This window comes from Sus scrofa, chromosome 1 (genome assembly GCF_054392235.1).
Source record: "Sus scrofa isolate SSC_HxYL_T2T_F1_AM1 chromosome 1, Sscrofa_HxYL_maternal_Yorkshire_Landrace_v2.0, whole genome shotgun sequence".
NCBI lineage: Eukaryota > Metazoa > Chordata > Mammalia > Artiodactyla > Suidae > Sus > Sus scrofa.
In genome coordinates, this window is record NC_139383.1 from 199,933,177 (window position 1) to 199,953,970 (window position 20,794).

The 20,794-nt window shown below is 35.8% G+C and overlaps 1 protein-coding gene across 4 annotated transcripts in view; it reads left to right on the forward strand.

Moving 5' to 3' along the window:
* PCNX4 (pecanex 4) overlaps nucleotides 1-20,794 on the forward strand; it is a 41,715-nt gene that overhangs the window by 5,737 nt on the left and 15,184 nt on the right. For 2 of the 4 annotated variants that reach the window (XM_084982477.1, XM_084982482.1), the window contains exons 2-8: nucleotides 4,766-5,510; nucleotides 8,293-8,472; nucleotides 8,564-9,078; nucleotides 9,325-9,425; nucleotides 9,551-9,673; nucleotides 13,162-13,522; nucleotides 16,469-16,572. In XM_084982477.1, coding sequence (XP_084838603.1) covers nucleotides 4,822-5,510; nucleotides 8,293-8,472; nucleotides 8,564-9,078; nucleotides 9,325-9,425; nucleotides 9,551-9,673; nucleotides 13,162-13,522; nucleotides 16,469-16,572 — 2,073 coding nt within the window. In that variant the 5' untranslated portion in view covers nucleotides 4,766-4,821. The remainder of the gene's footprint in view (nucleotides 1-4,765; nucleotides 5,511-8,292; nucleotides 8,473-8,563; nucleotides 9,079-9,324; nucleotides 9,426-9,550; nucleotides 9,674-13,161; nucleotides 13,523-16,468; nucleotides 16,573-20,794) is intronic. The other 2 variants (XM_084982484.1, XM_084982486.1) reach the window with 1 other exon arrangement.

Sequence of the window (20,794 nt, forward strand, 5' to 3'; positions counted from 1 at the left end):
ACCTAAAGATGTCTCAGAGTCTTTAGTTTGTGGAAATCCTTTGTGACCTTCAAGATGACAGTCTGGTATATAGTTTCTCAAACTTCTTTGACCATAAACACCTTTTCAAGAAACGTTCTGCCAGGCAAACAATGCTATATCCTTCAGCCTTTTAATATCTCATTAAAATGAATCACCATCCCAGTGTCCTCCCCAACACTTTTACACCTTCTTGGGGGAACTTATATTCTCTTCATACTTTTTGCTCTGACCTCACTTCATTATCACTCCTGCCTTGTTTTGCCTCTTGTACCTGCTGTTCTTCCTCTTTTTTTCTCTCCCAGTAAGAACTAGCTCCTTCTTCCTGATAATGAAGGAAATTAAAGTATAGCATGGGACAAGGAGCAAATTAAAACTGGACTTCTGACATGTTAAAGTCTCTCTGGCCATTTCCTCATGGGAAAAACCCAGCCATGTTTCTCCCTCAGGCCCATCCTCTCCAGTATTGCTTTGGGATACTATGCCACTCTAGGCAGAATCTTCTCTGAGCCAATAATATTGTCAATAGATGCCAGTATTTATTCCACAGGAAAAATAAATGAAGATAATTTCCAGATATTTAAAAACTGAGAGTAAAGAGATAATAGATTTGCTGTTTCGAATGGGACAATATACTGAAAGAAGTTTTCAAAAACAGTAAATACTTCCAACTTCCCTTTTTTTAAGCAGCAATATTTAATATTTTCCAACTTTTGATCACCTTATTTAAGCTATGGCATTAATGTACTGTATGCCTTTCTGTGCCACAGTATTTTTCTAAATGTTATGGAGAATCAGGAGTATCTCAAGATTTGACCCGTACTCACAAATAACTTATTAGTAGGGAAAAGAAAAACATAAAAAGAAGCATATAATGAAGTGAACAGTACAATAAATGCCCGCTATTGTTACACGTTACAGGATGAGTAGAATGAACAAGCAGTGTTTTGATATATAGAGAAAAGAGAGGCACAGTTTGGTCTAAGTACTCTGCACAGTTTTCAAAAAAGACTGAATCTTGAAAGTTAACTAATATTCCTAATTATGGAAGGAAGGAAAAGACGTCCTGGGCAAAGGAGAGGGTATGAGCATAGGCGCCCAGAAGGAGAAGCACAGGATGTGTTTGTGGGGCATGGGTCGAGAGTTCTAGAGGATGTTTGGTGATTTGAAGAAGTGTCAAAATGTTATATGTAAAATACATACAAACACAGCCTAATGTGTATGACTTCTGAAATTTTTTACTTATGCACACAGTACGACTATGTATACACACAAATATGCATCCTTGTTTTTAAAAGTACGAAAGAAGTCATCAGTGTGTTTATTTTACTTTTCAATATATTGTGAGCATCTGTCCGTGTTTCTGTAACAACAGTAGATCTTCTTCAGGATATTTCACTGTTTGAAATATAATCACACAGTATTCCATCAAATGGGTAAGAACATTTAAATTAAATTTACAGACGACTCAGAAGTACTCAAAGGTAGATGAACATGAGTAGTAACGTGCAGCCAAATCATAAGTATCTTCAGTTTCTGGCTTCCTTTCCCAGAGAGCTGTCTCACTTGTTCCTGATTTGCCTCCATGGAGAAGGGACCAGCTTTTTTACCTGATGCCCTGGAGAAATTTCAGACACAAAATGCCTAGAAATTTCTAGGTTTATCAAGATGCCCTGGTCATCCATCCAACCTCATTTTCCTGTGTGATAGCATCTTCCCTAGATAATTGAAATCAAAATGTTTACCCACGCCCACAGGAACATACTCTTACTTACCTACTGAGTAGAGAATTGAACTATCAATCAATAAAGTTCCATTTCTGGGTTTTGTTTTTGTTTTTGTTTTGTTTTTTTGCCAAGCACACAGAAGTTTCTGGGCCAGGGATCAAACCCAAGCACAGTGACAACTCCAGATCCTTAACCACAAGGCCACCAGGAAGCTCCCGGCCCTGTGGTAGTATTCTGTTGTACGTACTTGTAGGGCTGTCATATGAGTAAAAGCTATGACTTACTGTGTAGAACTAAGACAGAAGCTAGAAGATACACGATGGTAAGTTTTTATAGTATAAAGAACTTTCCAATGGTGTAAAAAGAGGTACTTCAAAGTAGTAATTCTTAATAATGACCAAAAACCTTTCGTGATGCCCAAAAGCTCTCTCCAGGACTCATATTAGTTGGGTAGAAGTGAATTGCAGAAAGACTCTTTTAAGAAAGTTTGGAAGAAAGTTTACTTTAAGATAGCTTGAATTTTCTGTGTATGGTAAAATACATACAACATAAATATTATCATTTTAACCATTTCTAAGTATAGATTTCAGTGGTATTCAGTACATTCACATTATTGTGCAAACATCATTACCATCTATTCCTGTGTGACTCTTCTCATTTTGTAAAACTGTATACCCATTAAACAATAACTACCCATTCTTCTCTCCCTTTAGCTTGTGGTGACCACCATTGTGCTTTCTATCTAGGATTTTGACTACTTTTAAGTACCTTATATAAATGGAATCATACAGTATTTATTTTATTGCAATTGGCTTATTTTACTTTGCATACTACCCTAAAGGTTCACCTATGATGTAGCATATTTCAGGATTTCCTTCCTTTTTAGGGGCAAATAATATTCCATTACATGACTATACCATGAATAGATGTTTATCTATTCATCCTTCAGTGGACACTTGAGTTGCTTCCACATTTTAGTTATTGTGAAAAAATGCTACCATGGACATACAAATTGTTTGGAGTCCCTGCTTTCAGTTCTTTGGGGTATATATCCAGAAGTGGAATTGTAAGGTCATGGTAATTTGATTTTTATTTTTTTGAGAAACTGTCATACTATTTTCCATAGCAGTTGTACCATTTTACCTATCCACAAATAGTACACAAGGGTTCCCGTTTGCCCACATCCTTGCCAACATGTATTTTCTATATTTTTTGATCGTATCTATCCTAATGAATGTGAGGTGGTATCTCATATTTTTGATTTGCATTTATCTAATATTAGTGATATTGAGCATTTTTTCATGTGCTTATTGCCATTTGTATATCTTCTTTGGGGAAATGTCTATTCAAGTTCTATGTTAATTTTTGAATTAAATTGTGTTTCTGTTCTTGAGTTTTAGGAGTTCTTTATGTATTATGGACATTCATTTCCTATTTTCTTTCCCATTCTGTGGATTGCCTTTTCATTCTGTTGATAGTGTCTTTTGATACACACAACTTTTCAATTTTTGTGAAGTCCATTTTGTCCATTTTTTCCTGTGCTACGGGTACCTTTGGTGTCATGACCAAGAAGTCATCGCCAAATCTAATGTTAAAAGCTTTATGCTATGTTTTCTTCTAAGGGTTTTTTTTTGCTTTAGGTCTTATACACAAGTCCTTGATCCATTTTGAGTTAATTTTTTAGTTAGGCAAGGATCTAACTTTATCTTTTTACATGTGGATACCCAGTTTTCCCAGCTCTATTTGTTGCAGACTGTTTTTTCCTCATTGAACAGTTTTGGCACCCTTCTCAAGTATTTGACTATATACATGAGAATTTATTTCTGCACTCTATTCTAATCTGTTGGTCTATTTGCCTCTATGAAGATGCCTTTAAACTTAATTTTTCTTTTCTAACTTTACATATAACTCCTGAGACAATGCTTTGCTGGCTGATCTTGTGACAGGCACTGTTTTTCAAGAGTATATCCCAGGAAAGGGGAAACTTGAAGAGAAGAGAATCTATATTATTTGATCCATAGATTTTTATGTCCCTTAAATGAAAATAATGTAGACTAAAGCATTTATGAGTACTACTATGATTTCAGGTTTTCTTGGTTCTGGTAGATTTTGGAAACTGACAACAGAAAGATTAAAAATTGAGTCATGAAGTGGTCTGAAGTAGGCATGTAATCTAACCCTCAGAGTCTTTTGATTTCTAGTTTATTGTTCTTCCGACTACAGGTTGAGCTACCAATGGCTTTTTATTGAAATGCTACTATTTTAGCAGTGTCTGACTTTTTAAATTATCCCCGAATCGTAAGTTTACTGTAATTGTTAAATGCTGTGACTTAGACTTAGTATTTCAATTTTCTACTTCTGTTTCCATTTCAATGCATAGGAATTGTAGATAATATCCTTACTGTATAGAGCAAGGATTGGCAAACTGTAGCCCACAGGCTAAATCTGGCCGACAGCCTCTTTGGGTAAATACGGTAAAGTTATATTAAAACATAATTACTAATACCCACTTATGTGTGTATTAAGTCTGGCTGCTTTTCTGCAACACCAGCTGGGTTGAGTAATTCTTACAGAGACCATATGGTCCACAAAGCCTAAAATATTTACTCTTTGGCCCTTGTAGAAAAATTTTCCTCATCCTTGTAATAGAGGAAAAAGTTAAAAAACAAACAGCAGAAGCACTCAGGGAAATGATCAGTTAAACCACTAGCAGAGTTGAGTTGAGAGTACTGACTTTTTGAACTCTCCTTTGACTTTGAAGTCTGAAAATGTGAGTTACATAAGAAATTGCAAGTTTATCTAAGTTCTAGGTAAATTAATAGTGAATGTGATTTCTTTTCAAATAAAAAACAGCTTAGCAACTGTTAATTTTGTGCCAAGTATGTGTCAGGCAATGGAAAGGAACTAGAGAAGTGAAGTTACAAACCCTGCTCTTAAAGGAACTAAGAGAAATGTGGGATTTTTCTCCCCCATGTTTTAAGTATGACATTTTCAAATAGCGACTTTTTTCTTTTTCTTAGAGACTGCTGTGTTACAGAAAAGGATGTGACTTTCAGAATAATCCTGAGTGAGAAGGATGAGTCCAGATGTTCCTCTGCTGAATGATTACAAACAGGACTTCTTTCTGAAGCGCTTTCCACAGACTGTTCTTGGAGGCCCTCGACTCAAATTAGGCTATTGTGCCCCTCCTTACATATATGTTAATCAGATTATCCTTTTTTTGATGCCATGGGTTTTGGGTGGAATAGGAACACTTTTGTACCAATTTGGCATCCTGGAAGATTATTATACAGCAGCACTTTCAGGTGGACTGATGCTTTTCACTGCATTTGTCATCCAGTTCACAAGTAGATATGCCAGAAACAAATCGGTGACAGTAGAAAGAATGCTAACCACAAATATCTTAGCAGAGGAAGACGAGCATGAATTTACGAGTTGTGTTGGTGCTGAGACCATCAAATTTCTAATTCCTGGCAAAAAGCATATAGTCAATACAGTTTTTCATTCTGTTCTTGCTGGGTTAGTGTGTGGTCTTGGAACATGGTATTTGCTCCCAAATAGAGTAACACAGCTGTATGGCAGTGCAGGAGGCACTGTTCTACTATTTGTCTTTGGATGGATGACATTGTGTATAGGAGAATATTCATTAATTGTAAACACAGCTACAGAGACTGCGACTTTCCAAACCCAGGATACTTATGAAATCACTCCTCTTATGAGACCACTTTATATTTTTGTCTTTGTTTCTGTAGATCTTGCACACAGGTAATAAGCTGTCAAATACTTTCAACTTACTTTACTATTAAATTTGTATAGTAAGAGCACTCTTCTTAGTATTAAAAAAACAAAGAGTCTATGAATTAAAAGTAACCAAACTATTGGGTGAATCTGTGAATTGAAAGTAAACCATTATTTTGATGATTAATCACTTAGGACTAATCTCTGTTAAACATTCATCCTGAAGCAGTAATTAAATCTTATTGAAGAGTAAAAAGAAAACTGTTTATAAGATAAATCAGCAAAATTTCAATCCTGTGTTTTACTTTGAATAAGGAGCTATGGCTCTATAAGACATCTGAGCTAAAACCTGTGAAAGGAGATGGAATATCTCTGTGAGGGGAAAATGAAGAATTTAAAATGTTTTCACATAAATACTATACATAGATTGAGTGGATTTAAGATAAAGAGAATACCTTATTTAATTTTGTTATAGTAGCTTTATAGAATAATGATTTTTTTTAAATCAATTTGCTATAGGAGTAAAATAGAAAATAGCAATTTTAAACAGAATTGTTTGGTGACTCCTTTTGCTTGGCTTTTTTTTTTTTTTTTTTTTTTTTTTTTTTAATCATCTTTTTAGGGCCTCACCTGCAGCATATGGAGGTTCCCAGGCTAGGTGTCAGATCGGAGCTGTAGCTGCCAGCCTACACCACAGCCACAGCAACTAAGAATCTGAACCATGTCTGCGACCTACACCACAGCTCCCACAACTCACGGCAGTGCTGGATCCTTAACCCACTGAGCAAGACCAGGAATCAAACCTCCATCCTCATGGATACTAGTCAGATTCATTTCCACTGAGCCACAACGGGAACTCCTTTTTTGCCTTTTCTAAATCTGACCTTTCTCTGTTCTATAGATTGCAGCTTTCTTTTTCACAGGTTAATGTGAAATGTACAGGCAACCTTGTATGTTTGAGCCCTCCATTCATATGTTAAATCTCTGATCTCTGGTGTGGTAGTATTTGGAGTCTTTGGGAGCTAATTAGGACAATGAGGGTGGGGCCCTGGTCTGATGGGATTAGTGCCCTTATAGGAAGAGACACCAGCGAGCCTGTTTTGTCCCTCTGACATATGAGATAAAGTGAGAAGGCTGCTAGCTGTCTGCAAGCCAGAAAGCGTTTTTATCATACCCAGATCATGAGGGCACTCTAATCTCAGACTTCCAGATCCTCGATCTGTGAGAAATTAATTTCCATTGTTTAAATCACCCAGTCTATGGTATTTCATTATGGCAAACTGAGCTGGCTAAGACAGATTTTGATACCACGAAGTTGGGATACTCTCATAACAAGTACCTAAAAGTGTAGAAATGGCTTTGGAACTGGGTAATGGGTAGAGACCGGAAGAGTTTTAAAATGCATGCTAAGAATGTGAACAGTAAAGGCAATTTTAGTGAGGTCTCATGTTATTAGAAACTGGAGGAAAGGGCAGTCCTTGGCGTAAAGTGGCAGAGAACTTAGCTGAACCATTTTCTAATGTTTTGGGGACAGTGGAACTTGAAAGTGATAAAATTGAATATATAGCTAAGGAGATTTCTAAGCAAAGTGTGGAAGGAACAGCTTGATTTCTCCTGACTGCTTATAGTAAACTATAAAAGAAGAGAGATGGGAGTGCGGCCTACACCACAGCTCATGGCAACGCTGGATCCTTAACCCACTGAGTGAGGCCAGGGATCAAACCTGCGTCCTCATGGATCCCAATCAGATTCATTTCCACTGAGCCATAACGGGAACTCCCAACTCAATTTTTTTCCTAATCGTGCTGCATTTATGGGCCAGAGGACACTATAATACCCCGTGTTTCTTCACCTAATCAAAGATGTAAGAGGAGAATTTATTTTATGAGTGGTTTCTTAGTACCACTACCATTTACTAACTATAAAATATATTACAGTTAAATGCCCGAATTTGAAAACTTAGCAATAATGTCAGGTTTAAATGTGTATTTATTATCAGAAAGTTCATTATCAGAAACTTTAGACTTAAACATTTTTTTTCTGTATAAAATAACCACAGTAATCATCTGTTTGGGGCTAAATTGTAGACAAAAGTAATCACAGTGTTTGGTTACTTCAGTTACGTGTTCTTGTATTTATTTATGATATCCCTGTGTGTAAATACTTGTATATACTATTGCCTGTTGTTTACTTTATGAACAAAAAGATTTAGGGGGAAAGGGTAAAATAGAACTTGTATAAAATATTTCCTGAGTGTGCATTATTTTTGCACAAATTATCCTTTCGTTGAATATGTTAGCAAGAGAAGTGTTGTCCTAAAAAAAAAAAACTGTACAAATCTACATGTTTTCCTTGACCTTCCTATGGCTTATTTTGTGTAGTTTGAGTTTCTTTTTTGTTATGTGAGTGTTTTCTTCTCAGAATGAAAGGAATTTTATTTTAAAACTACACTATAGAAAGTATTATCCTCTGATTTAGCATCACATTTTTAACCTTGTGTTGATTCTCTCTGCTTTTAAAATTTGAAGGACATACATTATGTAATTATGAGTACATTAGCTGGCATCATCCAGGTATCTGTGTGAGCAAGTACATTTATACCATTATTATAACCATTGTTGTTGCTTCTGGGCTATTATACATATTTGTTTGTCTTTTGCAGTTTGGGACTAGGGCCTTTCTGTAAGTGTTCTTTTGTTTCAGGGAGGAGGTGGGGGTAAAGAGGGAGGTGTATGTGTTTTGTTTTTCCTGGAAAGATCCTCTTCTATGTATTGTTTTGTATGATTTAAATATTTTCTTTTTATTGTAGGTTTATGGTAAATATACCAGTTCTAGAACAAATGAATCAGATTTTACACATCTTGTTTGTATTTTTACCCTTTCTGTGGGCACTCGGGACTCTACCCCCACCTGACGCCCTTTTCTTATGGGCAATGGAGCAGGTTTTAGAGTTTGGCCTTGGAGGCTCATCTATGTCAACCCACCTACGGTAATTATTTTAAATATTAAAGTTATATGTAACTTATTCTTAAAAAAACATTTTTTCTTTTCAAGCAAATCTTTTTTCTCTCTCTCTGCAGGTTGTTAATAATGTTCATCATTTCCTCTGGAACAGTGATAACATCATATTTCATCCCCAGCACTGTTGGTGTGGTTCTTTTCATGACTGGACTTGGGTTCTTACTGAGTCTTAACCTAAGTGGGATGAGTTTTCTCTTCAGACACAGTGTGACCAAACACAGAGTTGAAACCAAATCTAAGACTTTACCCAGTGGTTTGGAAAAACAGTTTACTTGGAAGGAATTCCTTTTCTACATCATTGTATTAGTCTTGGCTCTCTTGGAAACTGGCTTATTACATCACTTTGCTGGTTTCTCACATATTTCCAAAAGCAGTCCCCAGGCTATTGTTGGCTATATTTTGATGATATTATTTATAATATTATGGATACTTAAAGAAATTCAAAGTGTCTATATCTTTGGAATTTTCCGGAACCCTTTCTATCCAAAGGATGTGCAAACTGTGACTTTATTCCTAGAGAAGCAAACAAAGCTCGTGAAGATTGGTGTTGTCAGACGGATTTTGATAAATATAGGTAGGAAGATAAAAAATCTGATAAACTTGGATTATATTTTGGAAGTATACAAAAATATTACAGAATTTCTGTATTTGTATAATATATTGCATGTAAGTATTTATTTTATGTTTTGCTTTGTTTATGGGTTTTTTAAGTTAATTGCTTAAATGTAATTATAAAAATATCCATATTGGCCAAAATAAAATAAGGTATAAGGGGTTATTTTGCCTTTGTGTAATTTGTCTCTTTTTTTTCTTGTCTTAGTGTCACCTTTTGCTATGATAGCATTTCTTTCAATGGACAGTGCCTTACAAAGGCTCCACTCTGTGTCTGTCTCCATTGGATTCACAAGAGCTTTTAGAATGGTAATCATAATAGGCACTTATTAGTATTTTCCTTTTCCCAAATTTAATTAGGATTTTGTTTACACTGAGAGATTACTCAGGTTATCAAATTTGGCCTAATAAAGTGGTTAATTTGTGTACTACAGGTATGGCAGAATACAGAAAATGCTTTATTGGAGATAGTCATTGTATCAGCAGTGCACTTGTTGATCTCCAGTACAGACACATGGTGGAACAGAAGCTTAGACACAGGAATCAGACTCTTACTGGTAAATATGTTTTTCATAGCTTTAATGAGATGTATTTCATATACCATAAAACCATTCACTTAAAGAATAAATTTCTGTGGTATATATTCAGAACCTTTTAGCCATCACCATGATCTAATTTAGCACATTTGCAACACTCTCCACCCCAAGAAACCTCATACACATTAATAGTCATTCTCCATTCTACTTTCCATCCCATCCACTCTCTCACTTCAGCCCCAGCAACCATTATCTGCTCTCTGTCTCTAAGGATTTACCAGTTCCGGACATTTCACATGAATATAATCATATAGTATGTAGTCTTTTTTGCATCTCACTTCTTTCACTTATGTGTTTTCCAGGTTCATCCATGTTTTAGTATGTATCAGTATTTTATTCTTTTTTATCACATAGTTGTCCATTCTGTGGATATATCAGATTTAGTTGATTCATTCATTAAATAATAGACATTTAGGTTGTTTCTGCTTTGAATATTACAATAAATGCTGCTATAAGCATTGATGTGCAAGTTTTTATGTAGGACATAAGATTTCGTTTCTCTCAGGTAAGTTACCTAGGATTGGAATTTCAGTTATATATAAACTTTATGTTTTAACACTTCAAAGTATTGCCAAACATTTTCCACAATGATTGCACTATTAATACATTGTGACTAACAATGTATGAAGATTCTAATTTTTCAACGTTCTCGCTAACAGTTGCCTGACTTTTTCATTATAATGTTTTCATGGGTGTGGAACTGCTGTCTCTTCATGGTTTTGATTTTGCGTTTTTCTGAATCCTAGTGATGTATCATTACATAGGTTTTTTTGGCCATTTGTGTATGTTTTTTGAGGAACTATCTATTCAAATTCTTTGTCCATTTCTACCTGAGTTATTTTTCTTTTTACTGTTAATTTTAAGAGTTCTTCATATATTCTGGATACAAATTCCTTGACAGATATATGGTAAGATGTATGATAAGTAAAAATTTTTCCATTCTGTAGGTTTAGATTTCTTTCTTTCTTTCTTTCTTTGTTTTTTTTTTTTGTTTTTGCCTTTTGTAGGGCCGCTCCTGCAGCATATGGAGGTTCCCAGGCTAGGGGTCTAATCGGAGCTGTAGCCACTGGCCTGCACCAGAGCCGCAGCAACGCGGGATCCGAGCCGCGTCTGCGACCTACACCATAGCTCACGGCAACTCTGGATCGTTAACCCACTGAACAAGGCCAGGGGTCGAACCTGCAACCTCATGGTTCCTAGTCGGATTCATTAACCACTGCACCACAACGAGAACTCCAGGTTTAGATTTCTTGATAATGTCTTGCTTTCCTGATAATCTTTATAGTATCTAGGTTTCTTAATAATGTCCTTTGAAGCAAAAAAGTTTTAGTTTTGATAAAAGTTCAATTTATCTATGTGTTTCTTTTTTTTGCTTTTTTTGATATCATTATTGCTTATATTTTTGGTGTCATATCTAATAAACACTGCCTACTCCAATATCATAAAGATTTATCATGTTTTCTTCTAAGAGTTTTACAGTTCTAGCTCTTATATTTGGGTCTATAATCTACTTGGAGTTAATTTTTGTATGCGATGTGGGCTGGTGTTCCAAATCCATTCTTTTGTATATAAATAAACAATGGTTCCAGCACTATTTATTAAAAAATTATTCTTCCCTCAATGACTTTTCTTGGCACCTTATCAAAAATAAAACAACAAATGTAAGGGTATATTTCTGGACTCCCATTTTTTTTTCTGCATTCATCTATATGTCTGTCCTTATGCCAGTACTACATTGTCCTGATTACAGTAGCTTTGTAGTAGGTTTTAAAATTGGTAATTGTGAGTCTTACGACTTTTTCTCTTTTCAAGATTGTTTTGACTCTTCTAGTACCCTTGCATTACCGTAGAAATACTGGCTTAGGCTTTTCAGATTTTGCAAAAAGGCATCTGAGACTTTGATAGGGATGGCCTTGGTTCTGTAAATCAATTTAAGGAATATTGCTATCTTAAAAATATTAGTTCTTACTTATCTACATGACATGTCTTCACATTTATTTATATCTTCTTTAATTTCTTTCAGTAATGTTTTGTAGTTTTCAGTGTATAAGTTGTATACTTTGATCAAACATTACTCCTAAGTATTTTACTCTTTTTTGGAGGGAAGGGGGGCCTGCACCCCACTGCTGCAGTGACAATGCCAGATCCTTAACCTGCGCCACAAAGGAAATCCCCTATTTTATTCTTTTTAATTAGTTATAATGGATTGTTTTCCTGATTCATTTGGGGGGGTTTTATTGCTCAAATATAGAGTGCAATTGACTTGTTAATTTTATGCCATGAAACCTCACTGAAGTATTTTATTGTTTCTAATAGATTTTTAGTGGATTTCTTAGGATGTTCTGTATATAAGATCATGTCATCTGCAAATTAGATACAGTAAAGATTGTTTTGCTTCTTTCTTTCCAATCCGGATGTCTTCTATTTCTTTTTCTTACCTAATTGCCCTGGCTAGAACCTCCAGTATAAAGGTGAACAAAATGCATAAAAGTGTGAACATCTTATGAGGAAATACTATGTTCTCCATTAAGTTGGTGTCAGTCTTTTACCATTAAATGTGACATCAGCTGTGGATTCTTCATAGATGCTCTTTATCAGGAAGGGCGTTCCCTTCCATTTCTAATTAAATCTTTTTATCAAGAAGGGGGTTGGATTTTGTCAAATGCCCTTTCTATGTGTAGAAATGGTCATGTGGTTTTGGTTCTTAAATCTATTAACATGATGGAATATGTTGATTTTCACTTGTTAAACCAATTTTGCATATGTGGAATAAATCTCACTCAGTCTTGGTACATAGTCTTGTCTTTATGTTACAGGATTTAATTAGCTAGTGTTTTGATGAGAATTTTTGTGTGATGCAAATATCTGTAGGTTTCTTTTCTTTCATACCTTTGGTTTAGATAACAGAACTGATTTCATAGAATGAGTTTGGAATTTCATACCAATAATTCTTAAATGTTAGTAGCATTGAGTATGTACTGTAAATATTTTGTAGTATTTCATAGTAAGGAAGCCATCTGGGCCTCAGCTTTTCTCTTTGGGTATTTTTTTTTAATAATTATTTTAATTTTTTTTCAATTATATCTGGTTTACAGTGTTCTGTCAAATTTCTACTGCACAGCATGGTGACCCAGTTACACATACATGTATACATTCTTTTTTCTCACATTATCATGCTCCATAATAGGTGACCAGACATAGTTCCCAATGCTACACAGCAGGATCTCATTGCTAATCTCTTTGGGTATCTTTTAAATAACTTACTCAGTTTCTCTTCTTGTTATAGGTCTCATCAGATTTTCTATTTCAAGTCACAAAGAATCTAATATAAGGGTTATTTCCTCAAAAATATTGGAGCAACAGTAAAATTACATAGGTTTTCTTAATGTGATCTTGAAGATCCATGAAACGTATTTAAGAATTAAAAAATTATTTTTATGTCTCTACAGGTTGGTATCATGCGTGATCGTCTGATTCAGTTTATCTCTAAATTGCAGTTTGCTGTGACTGTACTTTTGGCATCCTGGACAGAGAAAAAACGTAGAAAATCAACCACCACTTTATGTATACTCAACATTGTCTTCTCTCCATTCATGTTGCTCTTAATAGTTTTTTCTACACTACTCTCATCCCCCTTACTCCCCCTCTTCACCCTTCCTTTGTTCCTGGTGGGGTTTCCTCGACCTGTTCAGAGTTGGCCAGGAGTGGTGGGCACCACAGCCTGCGTGTGTGCAGATACAGTGTATTACTACCAGATGGTCCCAAGTTTGACCACTGCACTGCAGTCTGCAATGGCAGCTGGAAGTTTAGGTAAGTAAATGGGTTGTGCTTAAGAAATCCTCAGTAATGTATTTGAAGTACAAAAAAAAAAAAAAAACACATAGAAAAGCAGTCTTTTGATCCAACTGTTATACAGATTCTGATACTTTGATGAATAGGCATAAAGACTAAACACAAAGTTGAAGTATATCTCCTTATTTTAAGGTCAATAAAGTTATAAAATAGAAATACTAAGTGAAAATTTTATTAAGATGAATTGACCTTTTTTTTTTTTTTTTTTTTTTTTTTTTGGTTTTTAGGGCCACACCCGCAACATATGGAAGTTCCCAGGCTAGGGGTTGAATCGGAGCCAAACCTGCTGGCCTACACCATAGCCACAGCAATGCCTGATCCAAGTCATGTCTTGGACCTACACCACAGCTCATGGCAATGCTGGATCTCCGACCCACCGAGTGGAGCCAGGGATCAAACTCACATCCTCATAGATTCATTTCTGCTAGTTGGATTCATTTCTGCTTCACCACAACTGGAATTCCTGATTTGATAATTTTTTAAAAAACATTTTCTTGAATAAAATCAGGTTATAGTCCCACCATGAAACATGAAAACACCTTATCTTTCAAAATTTCCATGAATTTATAATGAGCTATATCAAGTAGATAATAGCTTTGATCCATAAAGAATGAAAATATAATTTTGTGATAATCTTTTAATTTTACCATACACTAACTGTAAATTCAACTATATTACACTTCTCAAGGTTGGTTTTAGATAAGGTACAAGCTGATGACAGTAGTGTGTGGTCTCATTCCATATGCCTTAGCCCCTGAAATTGTTTTAGATATGTCCAATGACTTCCTGGCAGACTGACTCCTGGCAGAGAGTAGCAATTTAAAATTAGAATTTTAATGATATGTTTACTTGGGTTGAGCTTATTATCTATTATGTGAGATAATTTAGGAAAAACTTTATGATACAAATTTTTTTATAACTAATCATTTTCCCTTATAGGAAATAACTACACTTTTAATACTTTTATCCATTTCCAATATTTTTATTATATGGTGCAATGCCACTTTAAAAATAACCTATGAGGTTAAATTCACATCTGAAATAATAAATACCTTAGTAATAAAGTGGTAATTATACTTTATCATCAAAACAATTATATTCAACCAACAAGTGTATTATAAAGTATTTCCTGGAGAAAATAAAACAGTGAGGTAACATGTCACACACATCTCATTGCCAAAAATGTAAAATAGAGCTGACATTAACAAGTATTGGCTAGGGAATGGGGAACGGGAACTCTTAAACCCTGCTTGATGGGAATATGTGAATTCATACAACCACCTTGAAGAGTAAACATAATAGTTTGTAGTAAAGACGTATGTATTCCATGGCGTAGGGATTCCAGTTTTAGAATCCATGATTCAGTGATTCCAGTTGTAGAGAAACTTTCGTACATGTATTTTGGGGGTTCCCAAAACCATTCCTAGGTTTGATGATTTTCAAGGAAGACACATAGGACTCAATATATAGTTGTACTCATAGCTAAGATTTATTATAGTAAGAGGATACAGAGCAAATACAGCAAAGGAAAAGTCACATGAAATCAGACCAGGTGAAAGCTTCCAGGTACCTCTCCCAGCAGAGTTACACAGAACATGCTTAATTCCCCCACAATTCATTGTGACAGTGTGTGTGATATGTTAACTACCAGGGAGCTTATTTGAGACTCAATGCCTAAGGCTTTCATTGAAGGCTGGTCATGTAGGCACCCTCTGCCTACCACACACCAAAATTCCAGACTCCCAAAAGGAAAGCGAGTGTGTTCAGTATAAACTGTGTTCTTTGCACAGGCTAGGCACAATGAGAGACTGTTTACCAGTTAGGGTGGTGAGAACTCTTGAAATACAAGTGCCCAGGTGCCAACCATGGGACAACCTGGTAAGCAGGCCTTTCAAAGGATGGCAGTCAGTTCTGCTATGTTAGCTCTTCTCTACATAATGCATTATACAAACAGACTTGGCACAGAGATCACTTCTACAGCATTATTTATGCCAGTGAAAAATTGGATACATTTGAAATGTTTATTAACAGGAAAATGACTAAATTCAGCTATGTAATGAATTCTCAGTACAGTTACAGTAAATGACTTTGGGCTGTTTGTAGTCAACGTAATATCTCAGAGACAGTATTGAGAGAAAAACTAAGTTTTAAGAGCATTTACACAGTTGGTAGATAGCATTTTATGTAAATTTTTTTTTTTTTTTTTTTTTTTTTTTTTTTTTTTTTTTTTTTGTCTGTTTGCTATTTCTTGAGCCGCCCCTGCGGCATATGGAGGTTCCCAGGCTAGGGGTCGAATCGGAGCCATAGCCACCGGCCTACGCCAGAGCCACAGCAACGCGGGATCCGAGCCGCGTCTGCAACCTACACCACAGCTCACGGCAACGCCGGATCGTTAACCCACTGAGCAAGGGCAGGGATCGAACCCGCAACCTCATGGTTCCTAGTCGGATTCGTTAACCACTGCGCCACGACGGGAACTCCTTATGTAAATTTTTAACACAACGAAACATTTCTATATGCATGTATGTAAAAATGTACAAAATGTTTTAAATAATGTGAAGTTGGCTTTAATATATTTAATTTGTTTTCCTAAAATAGTTAACATGTATTTAGGATTTTATATAGCAGGTTCTAATTTGTTGTTTTTCTGGAAAATATATTCTTGAATTCTTATGTATTATTACGTATAGATTTTATCTTCCAGCTGTTCCTGTAAAGAGCTTAATTTAATGCCCCCTGATATGTAATGAAGTTTTTTGTATTCTTAATATAAAAAGAGGGTAGAAAGAGATATGAATTAGTTCCACATGTGTTATCAATTTTAAAGACTCACATGGTAAAATAAAATAAGCTTGAACAGTCACTCACTTTTTTTTTTTTTTTTTTTTTTCTAATTTGTTTCAGGTCTCATCTTACCCGGATCTCATTACTTGGGCCGTTTTCAGGATCGTTTGATATGGATAATGATTCTAGAGTGTGGCTATACTTATTGCTGCCTTAACATTAAGGTCAGTGTGCATTTGAAACCTCTCTAGTACATGTGTGAAAATTTTATTTGTTTTGCACACACAAACACTTAATAGCTCACTTTGAAAGAGTATCTTTTAACTACCTATTAAAAAAACCTAGGGATTTTTTGGGGGAGTGAAGGAGAAAAAGATAGCTAATAAAGCTTTGCCAGGCAAAGGGAGCCGCAGCAGGCTAGTCTTAGAGACTGTGCCCTCAAAACCTAGGGATTTTTTAAAGTGTATTTCAATATGCACATATTGATAGGCAGACTGGTATTTGACGTGTAATAGAGCATAGTAACAAAATACACTTGCCCCTTTTCATCCAGTCTTATTCTTTTTATCCCTGTCTAGTTGAGCATCTCAAAAACATTGCTCAGTAGTATTTTCTTCATTCCTGTATCGTATAAGCTTTCTCAACTTAGCAAAAACCTTCTTTTGATCCCACTGCCCTTACCTGCTAGTAATCTGTTTTTTTGTTTGTTTTTTTCTTTCCTTGCAGAGCAAAATGCCTTACCAGAGTCACTTTTAATCATGTCTCCCATTTGATTGCTCCCATTTTCTCTTCAACTTGCTCTGGGGTTTTGACTCTATTACTTATTACCCCACTAAAAACTGCTCTAGTCAAGGTCTCCAATGGCTGTCGCATTGCTAAATCCAGTGGTTAATTCTCAGATCAGATCTTATTTGATCTGTCATCAGCATTTGACACAGGTGATCTCTTGACTTGTTTCACGGCCTCCTTTGATGATTCCTTTTCTCTTCCTTGACCTCTTAATATCAGAGTGCTCCATTCCTTGCTAACAACTCCATCCTTCTGGTTGCCCAGCTCAAAAACATTTGGGCTTTAGTCCAGTAGTGTTTGACTCTTTGTTTTCTTCTATACCCTGCATCCAATCCAATAAGAAATTCTGTCGGCTCTGCTTAAGTCATGTCCTGTATCCACCACTTCTTACCACTCTGCTTTCAGCCGCCTTCATCCCTTTGCTGGATAGCTACAATAGCTTCCTAATTGGTCTCTCCATTTCCACCTTTACCCCCCTACAACCTGTTATCAACTGGAATGATTTCTAAAATCTAAGTCAGATCATGTTACTCCCCTACTCAAAATATTCTTCCTTTATTCGGAGTAAAAGCCAAGGCCCTAAATGTTCCCTCTTCCCTCTTTGGTCTCATCTACTGTTTTAACCCTCTCATTCTACTCCAACATACTGGCTGTTCCTTTTGCCTGGAATACTCTTCCTTCGGATCACCACACAGCTCACTCCCTCACCACCTTTAAAGCTTTGTTCAAATGTCACACTTACAATGAGTTCTACTATGGCCATCCTATTTAAATTGCATACCCACTCCCATCCCTGCCTGCATTTTGATCCTCCTTATGTGCTTTACTTTTTCTCCATTTTCATTGCATTTATACCTTCTAGTAAACTATGTAATTTACTTATTAATTGTATTGTCGAATGCCCGTGTCTCTCCACTCTCTAATTTAAATGTCACAAGAGCAAGTATCTCTGTTTTTATTTGGAGGATGTATCTTAACCCCCTGGATCAGTGCTTGGCATATAATAGGCCCTTAACAAATATTTGGCGAATGAGTGAATTTTTTTGTCTTAGTGCAGATTAGATAAAATTGCTGGTAAGTAAAGCGCTCTTCCTTTAGTCCAGTAGTTCTAAAAATGCATCTCCTCAGACTAGTGATTGTAACATCTACTGGGAACTTGTTGGAAATGGAAATTCTTAGGCCTCACCCCAGATCTACTGAATGAGAAACTCTGGGGGAGTGCCCAGCAATCTTTGTTTTAAGAAGCCTTCCACTGATTCTGACTCACCTAATGTTCTAGAACTACTACTCTAGTCGAACATAGACAAGTAGGAGAAAGCAGAAAAATTATGTAAAATTTGGAGGACATTTTCATTGCTTAATTTAGTTCTGTTTTAAATGGTATAGTTTTATAATATCTTAAAATGTGGGTCCTTTTATTGATCTTTTGTGTGCCATGGTATATATGCTATAAAGATATACTTTTTGGTGGCAGTCTTTTTGCTTTCTTTCTTTATTGTTTTGGATACAGGCTTGCTTAACTATACCATCTACTAACATTTATATAACACTTTAAAGTTTATAAAGCACTTTCATTACTTGCTTTAATCTTCACAACCCTATGTGCTAAGATTATTTTTCTTTGAAAGAGAAGCCAAAGGAATTGAAGAGGGTAAGTGGCCTACTTAAGACTGCGTACTTGCATCTGGTAGAGCCATAACTTAAAAGTAGGTTCTGATGTCACATTTTATGTTTTTTCCATGGATAATAATACAACCATTTTACAATCTAGCAGTTTTGTAAAAATGTATAAATAAATAAGTAAATAATAGTAAACAATGACCTTGTGTATCCTCTTCAAGTGATTCCTTCTAGGGGAGTAATCAACTGTGTTTAAAATTTATAAGAATAGGTTTACAGCGTTCTGTCAATTTTCTACTGGTCATGAAGATGACCTGGTCACACATATATTATACAATCTTTTTGTCACATTATCATGCTCCATCATAAGTGAGTAGATATAGTTCCCAGTGCTATACAGCAGGATCTCATTGCTTATCCATTCCAAAGGCAAGAGTTTGCATCTATAAACCTCAAATTCCCAGTCCATCCCACTCCCTCTCCCTACCCCTTGGCAACCACAAGTCTATTCTCCAAGTTCATGAGTTTTTTTTCTGTGGAAAGGTTCATTTGTGCCATATATTAGATTCCAGATATAAGTGATACCATGGTATTCGTCTTTCTCATTCTGACTTACTCCACTTAGCACAAGAGTCACTAGAGTTTGCATCTATGTTGCTGCAAATGGCATTATTTTGTTCTTTTTCATGGCTGAGTAGTATTCCATTGTGTATATACACCATATCTTAATCCATTCATCTGTCTATGGACATTTAGGTTGTTTCCATGTCTTGGCTATTGTGAATGGTGCTGCAGTGAACATATGGATGCATGTGTCTTTTTTTAAGGAAAGTTTCATCCAGATATATGCCCAAGAGTGGGATTGCTGGGTCATATGGTAGTTCTATATTTAGCTTTCTGAGGTACCTCCATACTGTTTTCCATAGTGATTGTACCAACTTAGATTCCCACCAACAGTGTAGAAGGGTTCCCTTTTCTCCACACCTTCTCCAGCATTTGTTATTTGTAGACTTACTAATGATAGCCATTCTGACTGGTGTGAGGTGGTACCTTATAGTAGTTTTCATTTGCCCTTCCCTAATAAGTGTTGTTGAGCATTTCTTCCTGTGCTTGTTGGCCATCTGTATGTCTTCTTTGGAGAAATGTCTATTCAGGTCTTTTGTCCATTTTACAATTGGGTAGTTGGTTTTTGCTGATGAGTTGTATAAGTTGCTTGTATATTCTAGAGATTAAGCCCTTGTCAGTTGGATCATTTGAAACTTATCTTCTCCCATTCTGTAGGTTGTCTTTTTGGTTTCCTTAGCTGTGCAGAAGCTTGTCAGTTTGATTAGATCCCACTGGTTTATTTTTGCTTTTATTTTTGTGGCTTTGGGAGACTGACCTGAGAAAACATTTGTAAAGTGTCTCTATTAGGTGGAGGAAGTTATCTTCTATTGCTAGTGTACTGAGCATCTTTATTATGAAAGTGTGATAGATTTTATCAAATGATCTTTCTATAACTATTAAAATGATAATGTAGTGTTTCTTTCTTTCTTTCTTTTTTTTTGTTTTTTTGTTTGTTTAGGGCTGCACCTGCAGCATATGGAGGTTCCCAGGCTAGGGGTCTAATTGGAGCTGCAGTTGCCGGCCTATACCAGAGCTACAGCAGTGCCATATCCAGGCTGCATCTGCGACCTACACCACAGCTCACGGCAACACTGGATCCTTAACCCACTGAGCAGGGCCATGGATCAAACCCACAACCTCATTGTTCCTAGTTGGATTTGTTTCTGCTGCACCAAGACGAGAACTCCGCATTTTTCATATCAAAAATGCATTGTTCCTAGTTGGATTCATTTCTGCTGCACGAAGACGAGAACTCCGCATCTTTCAATTATTCAATGGCAAATATATTAAGTGTCATTAAATTTGAATTAGGGCGTGGCTCTTGGGTTAAAGAATTTTTTTGCATTTTTCATATTTTTATTATGAGAATTCAATCCATGAGTGTTTATAAAATTAGTTACTTTTCTCTGTGTATTAAATTATCATAAACTG